The sequence below is a fragment of the Aulonocara stuartgranti genome (genome assembly GCF_965226115.1).
Source record: "Aulonocara stuartgranti genome assembly, chromosome: 3".
Classification (NCBI taxonomy): Eukaryota; Metazoa; Chordata; class Actinopteri; order Cichliformes; family Cichlidae; genus Aulonocara; species Aulonocara stuartgranti.
In genome coordinates, this window is record NC_138941.1 from 52,383,167 (window position 1) to 52,399,468 (window position 16,302).

At 38.5% G+C, this 16,302-nt stretch overlaps 1 protein-coding gene and 1 long non-coding RNA gene across 2 annotated transcripts; both read right to left on the minus strand.

Moving 5' to 3' along the window:
• Window positions 1-206: 206 nt before the first annotated feature.
• On the minus strand, window positions 207-2,988 carry LOC309702684 (uncharacterized protein). The gene is made up of 2 exons (XM_082527294.1): window positions 2,954-2,988; window positions 207-2,707 (listed from the first exon to the last, which is right to left on the minus strand). The coding sequence occupies exons 1-2, from the start codon at window positions 2,978-2,980 to the stop codon at window positions 500-502; spliced, it is 2,235 nt and encodes a 744-aa protein (XP_082383420.1). The 5' UTR covers window positions 2,981-2,988; the 3' UTR covers window positions 207-499.
• A 5,193-nt stretch (window positions 2,989-8,181) lies between these two features.
• Window positions 8,182-9,690, minus strand: LOC309703779. The gene is made up of 5 exons (XR_014276031.1): window positions 9,497-9,690; window positions 9,313-9,403; window positions 8,781-9,201; window positions 8,313-8,481; window positions 8,182-8,217 (listed from the first exon to the last, which is right to left on the minus strand). It is a non-coding gene; the product is annotated as an uncharacterized lncRNA (long non-coding RNA).
• Window positions 9,691-16,302: the final 6,612 nt, after the last annotated feature.

Here is a 16,302-nt window from a genome sequence, read left to right on the forward strand (position 1 = left end):
TATAATTTGTGAGGACTTTTATTTGTGTTAATTCAGCTAATGTTATTAATAACATCTACATAGCATGCCTGTATAAAATATGAGTTATTTGGAATCACAGCTTGGAAATGAAATCCATGACTAATGATTGTAGAACAAAGACACGTCATTTTCAAATTGAACAGAATTTTTTTTATTGATTTTATTTTTCTCCATTTGGCATTGGTTATAAACAACATATGCATATCAAATTTTGTCTTTTTTTAAACAACTATTATTTTAGAAGTAAAAAAATAAAAACAATACTTAAACTTAACTAAAAAACTTGCATGATCAAAGTGAGTAAAATGTAAAGAAAAAAAACCCAGAGCAACTGTGTAAAATCAGTAACAAAAAAACTCACATGATCACAAAGGTCTTGAAAATTTAGTATAATTAAAAATTGCAACCAAAGAACTCTGAGATCAACAGGATCTAACATTCACATTCTCACTCTGGACATGACCTTGTCCTTGTGTTGTCATTGTGGTCTCATTCCTTCCTCTGTTGTTCCTTCTGATCTCAAATAATTTTTTTCTTCAGCTATGGTCTCCATCTGTGGTCCCTGTTCCTTTATGTCTGTGTCCTCTGTGCTGAGTGCTTTGTCTTTTTCTGTAGTCTCTGTCTGTGTTCTCATTCCTTCCTCTGTTGTTCCTTCTGATCTCAAATTATGTTTTTCTTCAGCTGTGGTCTCCATCTGTGGTCTCTGTTCCTTTATGTCTGTGTCCTCTGTGCTCAGTGCTTTGTCTTTGTCTGTAGTCTCTGTCTGTGGTCTCATTCCTTCCTCTGTTGTTCCTTCTGATCTCAAATAATTTTTTTCTTCAGCTGTGGTCTCCATCTGTGGTCCCTGTTCCTTTATGTCTGTGTCCTCTGTGCTGAGTGCTATGTCTTTTTCTGTAGTCTCTGTATGTTGCCCATTTTTATCTTCAGCTATGTCAATTGTGCTCAATCCTTTGTTCTTTTCCTTATTTTTTCTTGTAATTTCTCTGACTCTTTGTATGACTTTTTGTCTTTTGCTGGTATCTTTAGGTGCCTCTTTAGTCTTGTGACTTCTGAGCATCTTTGGACTTAACAGCTGTTTTGCAGTCAGGCTCTTTGGTCTTTTTCTTTCTCGCTTGTTGCCCTTTTGCCTTGTTTCTTTGCTTTCATCACACTTCGCCAAAGAGCTTTTCTTCATTAGAGAACTTTTCCTCTTTTTTGGGTGTGCCACCAGAGACTCATAGCTAGTCCCAGGGCCATCTTCTTTTACTCTAACTGTGTCTTTGTTTTCAGTTGTTCCTTCTGTTCTCAAATTGTTTTTTTCTTTAACCCTGGTCTCCATCTGTGGTCCCTGTTCCTTTATGTCTTTGTCCTCTGTTCTCAGTGCCTTGTCTTTGTCTGTAGTCTCTGTTTGTGGTCTCATTCCTTCCTCTGTTGTTCCTTCTGATCTCAAATCATTTTTTTCTTCAGCTGTGGTCTCCATCTGTGGTCTCTGTTCCTTTATCCCTGTGTCCTCTGTGCTGAGTGCTTTGTCTTTATCTGTAGTTACTGTGTGTTGCCCATTGTCATTTGTGCTCAATCCTTTCTCTTTTTCTGTAGTCTCTCTCTGTGTTGTCATTCCTTCCTCTGTTGTAACTCCTGCTCTCAAAATGTTTTTTTCTTTGACCGCGGTCTCCATCTGTGGTCTCTGCTCCTTTATCCCTGTGTCCTCTGTGCTGAGTGCTTTGTCTTTTTCTGTAGTCTCTGTCTGTGTTCTCATTCCTTCCTCTGTTGTTCCTTCTGATCTCAAATTGCATTTTTCCTCGGTTGTTGTCTTTTTCTGTGGTCCATGTTTATCTCTGCCTATGTCCTCTGTGCTCATTCCTTTTATTTTTTCTGTAGTTTTTCTCACTACTCCACTGGAAACTTCTTGGTCTATGTCTGTTGTGTTCAACAAGGGACCATTTTCATCTTCAGCTTTGTCTTCTTCGTTATCTGTAGTCACTGTTTCCATACTGTTTTCATTTTCACTCAAACTTTCTGGCCTCAAGGCTTCATTGTCTTCATCTATTGTCTCTGTTTGTGTTTGGTTCACACCCTCAGTTGTTTCCTTTGGTCTAACAACTTTTTGTATTTGTGTTTGGATTGCATTTCTTTCTAAGATAATTTTAGGATATTCCCAACATTTGAACTTGTTTTTAAGAAACTGAGTATGACTATACAAGTCTCCTCTGTCCTTTGTGGCTTTTCCCTTTTCTTTAGCATTATCTTTACCTTTGGTGGATCCCAATGTACCTGCTGCTGTAAGGTCAATGTGTTCACGGTTATCATCATAATCTTCACTTTCACTACTCTCTGTAGTCACTTTTGCTCTTCCCCTGCCACTCTGTTTATGTCGGTGTTTTCCAGATGTGTCTGTGTCAATGGTGTTTGCGTGCTGTTTGGTCTTCTTTTTCACAATTTCTCCTCTTGTGGCATTTTGACTAGACTTTCTTTTCTTTGGTCCAGCATATCTTCTCTGCAACACATCTTCATTGTCTTCTGAGGTTGTAGATTCCTCAGAGTCTCTGGTTCTATTGTTCACAGCAAGTGCCTTTGCAGCATTGTTGCGGCACTTGAAGGCTTCGTCAAAGTTTAAATCTGCCTCATAAGGTCTCTCTGCAGTTGCGTCAGAATAGCACATCATCCGGTGGACTTGTACCTTGCTTTGGGTTCCCAAGGATCTCCCACTCTACAAATGTAAACATTAAATAATGTTATTAATTGCACTAACATTTGACATTTTCAAGGAGATTTGCAGAGCTAAGGACAGAACCACAAAAAGAAGTACAACAGAAGACAATAAAAAGAAAAAGAAATGTCCTTTCAACATTATAACACTGGGAGTAAAACCAGGAAGGGTGACTGTTTTATATCATCACTCTAAAAAGATAGGAAGGTAAAAACACTGAATCACCATAAAGTGGAAACTACTCACAAAAGTGCTGATGCTGCTCCTAATCATAGAGAAGGTTGGTTTTCCTGGGATACCAAACTTCCTCCATGCATCTTGGAACGATGTCAGCATCTTAGCATAAGGCCCTCCATTGGTGTTGGCAAAAATCAATTGTGATGATACACCAGGGTATCTGTGGCGGTGGTACACAAAGCGGTGAAACCATATGTATTCGTCTTTCGTTAGGGGAACAAGTGCATGGCCAAATGTTTCCTTGGTCTTGTGCTCTTTTACCTGTAAAAGAATCAGCAACTAAATTACATTGCACACAGTCATTGATGTCGCTGGTAAGAAAATATCTTTAATCAGGGAGAGAAATAATTGCTTAATGATTTTACTCTGATTATCCGCCGGCCATCACCATCCGCTTCAGCAGTGCCAACTTCCTCAACTGTCATATTTGATATGACGCCTCTTCTGTGCCCAGTTGTGCAGATGACAAATCCAGCCAGAAGACCATAGAACCAGTCTAGGTTCTCAGTTGTGGGATTTTTCTCAAGTTCGACTATTGAGTAACATAGAGGTTGCACAGTAAGACACAAGGGATAGGGAAGCATATCCATTATATTCAGTGTTGGGGAGTAACGGAATACATGTACCGCCATTACGTATTTAGAATACAAAATATGAGTAACTGTATTCCGTTACAGTTACCGTTTAAAAAGGTGGTATTCAGAATACAGTTACTTTGTTGAAATAAATGGATTACACTGCAGTACTTTCCTGTTTCATTTTGTCGCGGGTCAGGACTGTTTGGGTTTTGTTTGACAGCTACGTTCTGTTGTTCCAGGCGGCAGCGTTACGGTTGCCATGGTTACAGGGCGACGCTCTCTCTCTCTCTCTGCGACTGTGTGTTTCCTGGGTGAGAGAGCGCCTTTTTGTTGTTGTTGTTGTGCTAAGCTAACAGGCAGAATGCTACAAGCATAGCTCTAAAGAATGTAGCATCATGGGCAGTGTAGTCAGTGTTGCAGGGAGAATGGACTGCCATACACGTTATGGGTCTGTGAGCGCGAGGAGGGAGAAAAAGGGGAGTGGAAAGGTACGTGTTGTCGTCGAGGAAAAACAGGAGCTGGAAGCATGTAAATATAATAATAACCACTTCAGCCAAGAAGAGTGCCTGACGAGCCCAGTTGTAAGTAAGCTAATAAGACTCGACTGTACACCGTGTTCGTGTTTTCCTCCGAAAACAATAAGTTCCGTTGGAGCAGCCTTTCAACGCCTCTCTCTGTCTCTCGCAAGAAAAGTTGACCCACACAACAAAGTAAAGCTATTTTTCGGCTACGAGCCGACAGGGACCCCGCCGTATTAGTCAGAGGTCCCTTTACTACAGTTCGGAGTCGCGGACCTTCAGTAATAGTAATAAATCACACAGCAATAGTACATTCACGTTGTTGTAAAAAGCATGATAATATATTAAGTAATCCAAAGTATTCAGAATACGTTACTGTCATTGAGTAACGTAACGGAATACGTTACAGAATACATTTTGGGGCATGTATTCTGTATTCTGTAACGGAATACATTTGAAAAGTAACCTTCCCAACACTGATTATATTGCTATATACTCCCCCTAATATAATCCTATATAAACATCACAAATGCTACTGTTTGTATATGTATTATATATTTGAAGAAAAATCAAAAAGTCCAACAAGTGATTATAAATGAGCAGTCTGTTATAATTGAAAGCAAAAAGTTCTGTCATATATTTCTGTAAATCTGAGATTCTGAACTATATATACATACAGATTACAGCTGGTAAGTAAATATTATATAATTTCTCATTAGCAGAGATATTATTGGGGTTATTAGAGTTGTCCTTATGGAGAAATGAACTACACACTTACCAAGTGCTTCAGGGATGTGTGTGGTGGCCTTCTTGAGAAAATCAGTGATGTGGACAGGATCTACAAGCATTTCTAAAAGACACAGAATGTTTTTATGTTCCTGCAGCTCCAGTCATGCTCATTCATGCTGCACGCAATGATGTAAATATAAAACAGGTTGTATTTCAGACCTAATACAGATTTTATGATATATTGAATTGAAATTGCTAATTCAAGCAACCAATGATTTATGAAGAAACATCCTGAAAAACAACAGGGGTGCACAAAAACAACAGGTTGTAGTTTAGACCTAATTTTTTTCAAAAAATTATTTTGTAAGGAAGAAGAACTGGCGACCAGAGCTCACAGTATATGAAAATGAATTGGATTGCCATTTTGAACTTAAATCTTACTTTCCAATCCAGAATACTAACCCTTTCAATTTATTTATCCTTCTTCCTAAACTTTCCAAGTTTACCAAGCTTAGTACTGAATATAACACATTCATGTGAAAAATTAATTCTTCGATCTTAAATATGATCAACCTATCTCTAATAATCGGCTATGTACCACAGGCCTTCAAGCTGGCTGTAGTTAAACCTTTACTCAAAAAGCCATCTCTAGACCCAGCAGTATTAGCTAATTATAGGCCAATCTCCAACCTTCCTTTCATATCAAAAATCCTTGAAAAAGTAGTTGTCAAACAGCTAACAGATCATCTGCAGAGGAATGGTTTATTTGAAGAGTTTCAGTCAGGTTTCAGAGCTCAGCACAGCACAGAAACAGCTTTAGTGAAGGTTACAAATGATCTTCTTATGGCCTCTGACAGTGGACTCATCTCTGTGCTTGTCCTGCTAGACCTCAGTGCAGCGTTCGATACTGTCGACCATAATATCCTATTAGAGCGATTAGAACATGCTGTAGGTATTACAGGTACTGCGCTGCAGTGGTTTGTATCATATCTATCTAATAGACTCCAATTTGGGCATGTAAATGGAGAGTCCTCTTCACACACTGAGGTTAATTATGGAGTTCCACAGGGTTCAGTGCTAGGACCAATTCTGTTTACATTATACATGCTTCCCTTGGGCAGTATCATTAGAAGACATAGCATACATTTTCACTGCTATGCTGATGGCACCCAGCTATATCTGTCCATGAAGCCAGATGACACACACCAATTAGTTAAACTGCAGGAATGTCTTAAAGACATAAAGACCTGGATGGCCGCTAACTTTCTGCTTCTTAATTCAGATCAAACTGAGGTTATTGTACTCGGCCCTGAAAATCTTAGAAATATGGTATCTAACCAGATTCTTACTCTGGATGGCATTACCTTGGCCTCCAGTAACGCTGTGAGGAACCTTGGAGTAATTTTTGACCAGGACATGTCCTTCAACGCATATATTAAACAAATATGTAAGACTGCTTTCTTCCATTTGCGCAACATCTCTAAAATTAGAAATATCCTGTCTCAGAGTGACGCTGAAAAACTAGTTCATGCATTTATTACTTCCAGGCTGGACTACTGTAATTCATTATTATCAGAATGTCCAAAAAACTCGCTGAAAAGCCTTCAACTAATCCAAAATGCTGCAGCAAGAGTCCTGACAGGGACTAGAAAGAGAGAGCATATTTCTCCTGTTTTGGCTTCCCTTCATTGGCTTCCTGTTAAATCCAGAATTGAATTCAAAATCCTGCTCCTCACATACAAGGTCTTAAATAATCAGGCCCCATCTTATCTTAATGACCTTGTAGTACCATATCACCCTATTAGAGCGCTTCGCTCTCGCTCTGCAGGCCTACTTGTTGTTCCTAGAGTATTTAAAAGTAGAATGGGAGGCAGAGCCTTCAGTTTTCAGGCCCCTCTTCTGTGGAACCAGCTTCCAATTTGGATTCGGGAGACAGACACTATCTCTACTTTTAAGATTAGGCTTAAAACTTTCCTTTTTGCTAAAGCATATAGTTAGGGCTGGACCAGGTGACCCTGAATCCTCCCTTAGTTATGCTGCAATAGATGTAGGGTGCCGGGGGATTCCCATGATGCATTGAGTTTTTCCTTTCCAGTCACCTTTCTCACTCACTATGTATTAATAGACCTCTCTGCATTGAATCATATCTGTTATTAACCTCTGTCTCTCTTCCACAGCATGTCTTTATCCTGTCTTCCTTCTCTCACCCCAACCAGTCGCAGCAGATGGCCGCCCCTCCCTGAGCCTGGTTCTGCCGGAGGTTTCTTCCTGTTAAAAGGGAGTTTTTCCTTCCCACTGTCGCCAAAGTGCTTGATCATAGGGGGTCATATGATTGTTGGGTTTTTCTCTGTATCTATGAAGCGCCTTGAGGCGACTTTTGTTGTGATTTGGCGCTATATAAATAAAATTGAATTGAATTGAATTGAAAAAAGGAAATATCAATATCCTAAATTTTGATAGTCTCATTTCCGTGACCATTTTTGTCTTTGTGTTTTTTGACAGTATAGTTCATTTTATCAGTAGGTATCTTTAATTTGATTACTATTTTGCTTATTGTTTAGATATTTTATGTTTTTTCTTTCTGCATTTGTATGTTTAGTTATGTGTTGCCACTGGTTAGTTACTGGTCACGTTTCCTGTTTTTGGTGCCAATTTTATGTTGTTTAGTTTAATTCATTTACCCCCTGATCAATTTTGTTTTCTAGATCTGTGGTAGATTCTCTCTGCTTTATTTTTGTCCTCCTGAACTTTGTATATGAATTAGTATCCATGGTGTGCCTCTGTTTCCTTGTGGTGACATACTGTTTTCCCATGTAGAAAGTAGATAAAAAGAAAGTAAACAGAAACTAGAAAATGAAGCCTAACAGCTCTGCATTTCCTAGTTTCTGTTTACTTTCTGTTTTGTACATTGTATACAGTGGTACTTCTGAAATATCATTGTGTTTGTCCGCTATATGATATGTTGAACTGAAATTGCTAATCCAAGCAACCAATGATTAATAAAGAAAAACCATGAAAGTTATCAGGGTTCCACAAACTTTTGCATGCCACTGTGTAAATACAGCACAGAAAATATATACTTGTATACAATTTATACTTTAGATTATAACATTTTGAGTCCTCCTTCCTCACTACATCACAGTAATGACATTGTGACATTTATAAATAATGTATTTGTTACACATGCTAGGTAACGACAGTGATGAATAAGTAGTAAAGTTGGATCTTACGTGATTTTTTGATCCTGATGGCTTGCCTGTGGGTGTGTAACTCCCTTCTGCTCTTCTTCATTTCCAACTGAAGTGCAAATAAAGTCCCCTTTAAAGCCTTACGGGAGGCTCTGACCTCTGGCAGTTGTGCATCAATTAGAAATTTCAAGAACGCCCTCACATTTCCAATCCGAATCCTTTTTGTTGTCACGGCATGTTTATTCAGATAAGTTGTCCATCTAAAAAAGGCCCACAAACAAACACAAATCAGTAATCACTTTAGTATTATTGAGATTACTGGACTAATATATCACAGATATTTGTAAAAATGTACTCAGTCAGTCTTTCTCTGTTGTCCATAAATGCAAACGTCATTGCAGGGACTTGATTGTGAGACATGAAATATGCCCAGGCACGGACATGATGGACCCGTTGTTTGGCGTTGTCGACATCCTTTTTACTTGTTCCACAAATGTGCTGAAACCAAGCATTCAGGACTTTCTCTGTTTAAAATAAAGTGTAGTAACAACATAGCAATTAGGAGTGTCATGACAAATTGATGAAGTACAGAAAAGATTCTTCTAATTGAATTGGTTGACAATGATATTTGGAAGATATTGCTAATTAGCAGGATTTAACTTCCTTGATAGAATTCAATTAAATTCCATTCAAGTCACAACAACATTTGCCTCAAGGCACTTTATACTTTAAGATAGAGCCTACAATAATAAATAGAACAACCAGTTATCCAAATTCACATTACACTACACAACAAAAAACACTTTTGTTAAATAATTCATACCAAATTTAGGAAGCCGGGCTGTTGGGTCAGGTTTATGTCTTTCAAATTTCTGGCGCTTTGGGGGGTTGAGGGGTTTGAGGCCAGGTTTATCCTTAGAGGATTTCAGTCTTTTCAGTTTACTTTTCAGTTGTTGTAGTTTCAAATGCAGTTCTTTGCAATTTTTGCAAGTCTGATGTTGGACTTGAGCATCATCTGACTGATTGACAGGGGAATGGACTGAGCTGTCTTCTCTAATCTCTGCAGATTCTTCACTGGTATCACTGCTATCACTTTGCTCCTCTTGATCACTGCTTTCAGTCAGCTGCTCTATGTCCAGTGAGGTCACCATTGGAGGCTGTGGATTTGAACGTCTGAGAGCTTTGAGGGCTTTCAGATTAGCCAATCGTTTCGCTGTCCTCATTACTTTCTTCTGATCTGATTTCTGAAAGGGTATAAACAATAGAACAGCAATGTTTGAGAAAGTTAGTGAAACATGTCACATAAGAATGCATTCTAATTTAACAACAAAATGTAAGCTATACAAAACACTAACCTCAATCTCACAGTGGACATTTTCCAAGTGCTTGTCCAGTCTTATACGGTTTTTAACTTTACATACTGGACAGTCCAGCCTGCCCCTGTAACTGCATATCACATCCAGTTTGACAAATGTAACTACAACTACCACTTTAAATTGTTGCAATGTTTTTTTCATATACTGTATGACAGTGACTTACACTGTAGAGCAGTAATTTAGCAGTAAATGTAATTCTTCTTTGTTTACAACATGGTGGTATTTTTTTAAATGCTGCCCAACTGCAACATATGGAATCAAGCATATTGGGCATTCTGTCATCTGACGTGGCATTTTTCCTGTAGAGAAGAATACACATCAGAACAGGTGAATAATTTTTTGCCAACAAGTCTTCAAATTGAGGAGCATATGTCCCAATACTTGAAAAATAAGAAGAGAAATATAAGAAAACCTTGATATATATATAAAAAGCCTACCACTTTGAATTGGAATCAGGACTTTGGTGGCATTTTAATGGCAGTTTGAAGGAAGAACTCCTTTTTAACATGGACGGTTATTTAAGATTTGGAAGCATCGCAAATTTGTGTTGTTAAAGAATTTCAAGGGTCAATGTCTCTATGCGCTGATTTCTGTATGTGTACTTATTTACTGTAGGGCTATGTTCCTTTTTGATTTGACACATAATCTGTCTAGCAGGCAGATGAAGCCTAAAAACATTTTTCACTCGAAATGATACGCAGATAGTACGATTAAAATAAATTCAATGGGCGCTCACAGACAATTACATAGGTCTTAATGTGTGGTGCTACAAGGTATAAAAGTATGAACAAAATAAAAACATTTTGTTACTCACTTGTTTCTTGACTGTGACAATATGTCACCATTCACGTAGGAATTAAGAAAGGAAACCTAAAAAAATGAAAAAACGAAATAAGAATAATGGGAAACAGGGAAATTAAAATCTTTTAAACATTAGTGATTTATATTTAATAGTTGGAATTTTACTATTTAAATGTTACAAAAGAGATTAGGGATTGGGATCTTACAGTTGGAAGGATTTAGTGAATTTTATCCCAACTTACCTCTATGTAATTCCACAATCTTCAACTGAAACACTAACAGCTCTGCATATAACCTACGGGGATCTTAGCATTCAGATCTTCCAACCCATCATGCCCTCTGCTTTTATCATGTGATCTCTTACCAATAGTGTATATCAGAACTTGGAATGGAGGATTACTCGTTTGGAACTTTAAATGTAACTTAACTAACATAATTTGCATATCTTCCTTTGGAGATGTTGTTAGTGCGAAGTATCACTCATTTGAATTTATTACTTATGTTATAAAACAAGTTTACATTTTGAACCTAGAATGTCTTTTTAGCATAAATCACATTTGAAATTGGCAAAAAAACAAAAAACAAAAACAAAACACAATTCCCCTCTCGCCCATAAGGGCGTTTGGTCTTACTTATAATATAAGTATTATATTATAAAATGAGGTTTAAACTTGAACCTAGAATTCCTTTTTAGCATATATTGCATTTGTAATTTGGCAAAAAAAAAAACACCCAAAAAACAACAATTCCCCTCTCACTCAGGGCGCTCTGTCCATCAAGCTCAGGTCTGCTACAAGAAGCCTGGGAGCTTGAGGGCCCTGTGCAGTATTCAATTCATTTTAGGTCAATTTTATTTATGTCGTGCCAAATCACGACAACGGTCACCTCAAGGTGCTTTATATTGTAAGATAGACCCTACAATAATACATACAAAAGATGATTGAGATACAAAAGTATCTTAGTTGTTCCTAGGACTGTGCCCTCTGTATTTCTCAAGCTTCTTGTGTTCCTTCTTCCTGATGTTGCTGTCATTCGGAAATGCTACGTCTAACACTACAGCCATCTTCTTCTGTGATTTCCACAGAAGAAAGAAAACAGTAGAAGTCCAGTTGGTTATCCATCAACATTTTTTCTGTCTGCATCTAGAAGTCCCACAAGATTTTAGTTCGGTCATTCTCCACGACCCTAGTGGGCGTCTCCCATTTTGACTTCCAGGCCATATTGGCACAGATGTTCCTGTGTACTATTCCAGCCACTTGGTTATGATGTTCCATGTATGCTCTACTTGCTAGCATCTTGCACCCTGCTGTTATGTGCTGGATTGTCTCAGGGGCATCTTTACACAGACTTCACATGGGGTTTTGTCTGGTGTGATAGACCCCAGCCTCTATGGACCCTGTTCTCAGAGCTTGTGCCTGTGCTGCCATGATTAGGGTTTTGTTAGCAGCTGGATAGCGTATGTATGTATATGATTAATTTGTAGTTGACAATACTTTGGGTGTCAGTAGGACTACCAAGACACTGTATAAGTAAGTATATAATTTTATCTACTTTATTTAGACTTACCCACAACACTGGTCGTAATTGTTGTATTGTTCATAATGTTTGCACTCCGTGCTGATTGTCCCTTGGTTGAGAGCATGCCTGGATCTAAACCTAGTCAAGCTGGTCATGTCAGTACAGACCACAAGTGTCATGGAGGAGTTTGCTGATATGTTCAAGGGCATATTCCCAGGAGAATGCGACTTACACATTGACCCAGACGCCATGCCCGTCGTGTGTCTCAATCCAGAGAAATGTGTCATAGGTGCCACAGAAGTGAGTTACTTTGGACACAAACTCACCCGGGAGGGCATCCAGCCAGACCCAAAGAAACTACAGGCCATCAAAGACATGCCGCCTCCTGAGAATAAGAATGAGCTAGAGACAATGCTTGGAATACTCTCTTTGCAAGCTCCTTTGACTTGGAATGGCGAACTACCTGTCCAGATTCGCACTGCGACTATCAGAAGTGAACGCACCGCTGCGTCAGCTGCTCAAGCAAGACTTGGAGTTCGTCTGGGATCAGAATCACGACAGAGTCTTCCAGCAAATGAAGCATCTCATAACCAGAGAACCAGGCCCCATACTGGCATACTACGACACGACCAAGGAGCTACACCTACAGGTAGATGCATCCAAGTATGGTTTGGGAGCTGTGTTGATGCAGGACGGACACCCAACCGCATATGCTTCAAAGACACTGACCCCAACAGTGGTTAACTATGCACAGATCGAAAAAGAAGCGTTTTCACACCTACATATTGAATTGAATTGAAGTGAATTGGAAGAATTAGAGATTTGGATGGATGAATAATTGATTTATATTTCACTTATTTTTAAACAAGTTTCTAAAAATGGATTGAGCCCTTCAGCAAAGAAGAACTGTTGAAAAAGATGTTAGTGTTAAAGAATTTCAAGGGTCAATGTCTCTATGCGCTGATTTCTGTATGTGTACTTATTTACTGTAGGGCTATGTTCCTTTTTGATTTGACACATAATCTGTCTAGCAGGCAGATGAAGCCTAAAAACATTTTTCACTCGAAATGATACGCAGATAGTACGATTAAAATAAATTCAATGGGCGCTCACAGACAATTACATAGGTCTTAATGTGTGGTGCTACAAGGTATAAAAGTATGAACAAAATAAAAACATTTTGTTACTCACTTGTTTCTTGACTGTGACAATATGTCACCATTCACGTAGGAATTAAGAAAGGAAACCTAAAAAAATGAAAAAACGAAATAAGAATAATGGGAAACAGGGAAATTAAAATCTTTTAAACATTAGTGATTTATATTTAATAGTTGGAATTTTACTATTTAAATGTTACAAAAGAGATTAGGGATTGGGATCTTACAGTTGGAAGGATTTAGTGAATTTTATCCCAACTTACCTCTATGTAATTCCACAATCTTCAACTGAAACACTAACAGCTCTGCATATAACCTACGGGGATCTTAGCATTCAGATCTTCCAACCCATCATGCCCTCTGCTTTTATCATGTGATCTCTTACCAATAGTGTATATCAGAACTTGGAATGGAGGATTACTCGTTTGGAACTTTAAATGTAACTTAACTAACATAATTTGCATATCTTCCTTTGGAGATGTTGTTAGTGCGAAGTATCACTCATTTGAATTTATTACTTATGTTATAAAACAAGTTTACATTTTGAACCTAGAATGTCTTTTTAGCATAAATCACATTTGAAATTGGCAAAAAAACAAAAAACAAAAACAAAACACAATTCCCCTCTCGCCCATAAGGGCGTTTGGTCTTACTTATAATATAAGTATTATATTATAAAATGAGGTTTAAACTTGAACCTAGAATTCCTTTTTAGCATATATTGCATTTGTAATTTGGCAAAAAAAAACACCCAAAAAACAACAATTCCCCTCTCACTCAGGGCGCTCTGTCCATCAAGCTCAGGTCTGCTACAAGAAGCCTGGGAGCTTGAGGGCCCTGTGCAGTATTCAATTCATTTTAGGTCAATTTTATTTATGTCGTGCCAAATCACGACAACGGTCACCTCAAGGTGCTTTATATTGTAAGATAGACCCTACAATAATACATACAAAAGATGATTGAGATACAAAAGTATCTTAGTTGTTCCTAGGACTGTGCCCTCTGTATTTCTCAAGCTTCTTGTGTTCCTTCTTCCTGATGTTGCTGTCATTCGGAAATGCTACGTCTAACACTACAGCCATCTTCTTCTGTGATTTCCACAGAAGAAAGAAAACAGTAGAAGTCCAGTTGGTTATCCATCAACATTTTTTCTGTCTGCATCTAGAAGTCCCACAAGATTTTAGTTCGGTCATTCTCCACGACCCTAGTGGGCGTCTCCCATTTTGACTTCCAGGCCATATTGGCACAGATGTTCCTGTGTACTATTCCAGCCACTTGGTTATGATGTTCCATGTATGCTCTACTTGCTAGCATCTTGCACCCTGCTGTTATGTGCTGGATTGTCTCAGGGGCATCTTTACACAGACTTCACATGGGGTTTTGTCTGGTGTGATAGACCCCAGCCTCTATGGACCCTGTTCTCAGAGCTTGTGCCTGTGCTGCCATGATTAGGGTTTTGTTAGCAGCTGGATAGCGTATGTATGTATATGATTAATTTGTAGTTGACAATACTTTGGGTGTCAGTAGGACTACCAAGACACTGTATAAGTAAGTATATAATTTTATCTACTTTATTTAGACTTACCCACAACACTGGTCGTAATTGTTGTATTGTTCATAATGTTTGCACTCCGTGCTGATTGTCCCTTGGTTGAGAGCATGCCTGGATCTAAACCTAGTCAAGCTGGTCATGTCAGTACAGACCACAAGTGTCATGGAGGAGTTTGCTGATATGTTCAAGGGCATATTCCCAGGAGAATGCGACTTACACATTGACCCAGACGCCATGCCCGTCGTGTGTCTCAATCCAGAGAAATGTGTCATAGGTGCCACAGAAGTGAGTTACTTTGGACACAAACTCACCCGGGAGGGCATCCAGCCAGACCCAAAGAAACTACAGGCCATCAAAGACATGCCGCCTCCTGAGAATAAGAATGAGCTAGAGACAATGCTTGGAATACTCTCTTTGCAAGCTCCTTTGACTTGGAATGGCGAACTACCTGTCCAGATTCGCACTGCGACTATCAGAAGTGAACGCACCGCTGCGTCAGCTGCTCAAGCAAGACTTGGAGTTCGTCTGGGATCAGAATCACGACAGAGTCTTCCAGCAAATGAAGCATCTCATAACCAGAGAACCAGGCCCCATACTGGCATACTACGACACGACCAAGGAGCTACACCTACAGGTAGATGCATCCAAGTATGGTTTGGGAGCTGTGTTGATGCAGGACGGACACCCAACCGCATATGCTTCAAAGACACTGACCCCAACAGTGGTTAACTATGCACAGATCGAAAAAGAAGCGTTTTCACACCTACATATTGAATTGAATTGAAGTGAATTGGAAGAATTAGAGATTTGGATGGATGAATAATTGATTTATATTTCACTTATTTTTAAACAAGTTTCTAAAAATGGATTGAGCCCTTCAGCAAAGAAGAACTGTTGAAAAAGATGTTAGTGTTAAAGAATTTCAAGGGTCAATGTCTCTATGCGCTGATTTCTGTATGTGTACTTATTTACTGTAGGGCTATGTTCCTTTTTGATTTGACACATAATCTGTCTAGCAGGCAGATGAAGCCTAAAAACATTTTTCACTCGAAATGATACGCAGATAGTACGATTAAAATAAATTCAATGGGCGCTCACAGACAATTACATAGGTCTTAATGTGTGGTGCTACAAGGTATAAAAGTATGAACAAAATAAAAACATTTTGTTACTCACTTGTTTCTTGACTGTGACAATATGTCACCATTCACGTAGGAATTAAGAAAGGAAACCTAAAAAAATGAAAAAACGAAATAAGAATAATGGGAAACAGGGAAATTAAAATCTTTTAAACATTAGTGATTTATATTTAATAGTTGGAATTTTACTATTTAAATGTTACAAAAGAGATTAGGGATTGGGATCTTACAGTTGGAAGGATTTAGTGAATTTTATCCCAACTTACCTCTATGTAATTCCACAATCTTCAACTGAAACACTAACAGCTCTGCATATAACCTACGGGGATCTTAGCATTCAGATCTTCCAACCCATCATGCCCTCTGCTTTTATCATGTGATCTCTTACCAATAGTGTATATCTGAACTTGGAATGGAGGATTACTCGTTTGGAACTTTAAATGTAACTTAACTAACATAATTTGCATATCTTCCTTTGGAGATGTTGTTAGTGCGAAGTATCACTCATTTGAATTTATTACTTATGTTATAAAACAAGTTTAAATTTTGAACCTAGAATGTCTTTTTAGCATAAATCACATTTGAAATTGGCAAAAAAACAAAAAACAAAAACAAAACACAATTCCCCTCTCGCCCATAAGGGCGCTCTATCCTACAAGCTCAAATCTGCTACCAGAGGCCTGGGAGCTTGAGGGCCATGCGCAGTATCTTGGCTGTTCCTAGGATGGTGCACTTCTGTACAGAGATCATAGATGATGTTCCTGGGATCTGCTGGAGCCACTCGCCTAGCTTGAGAGTCAGC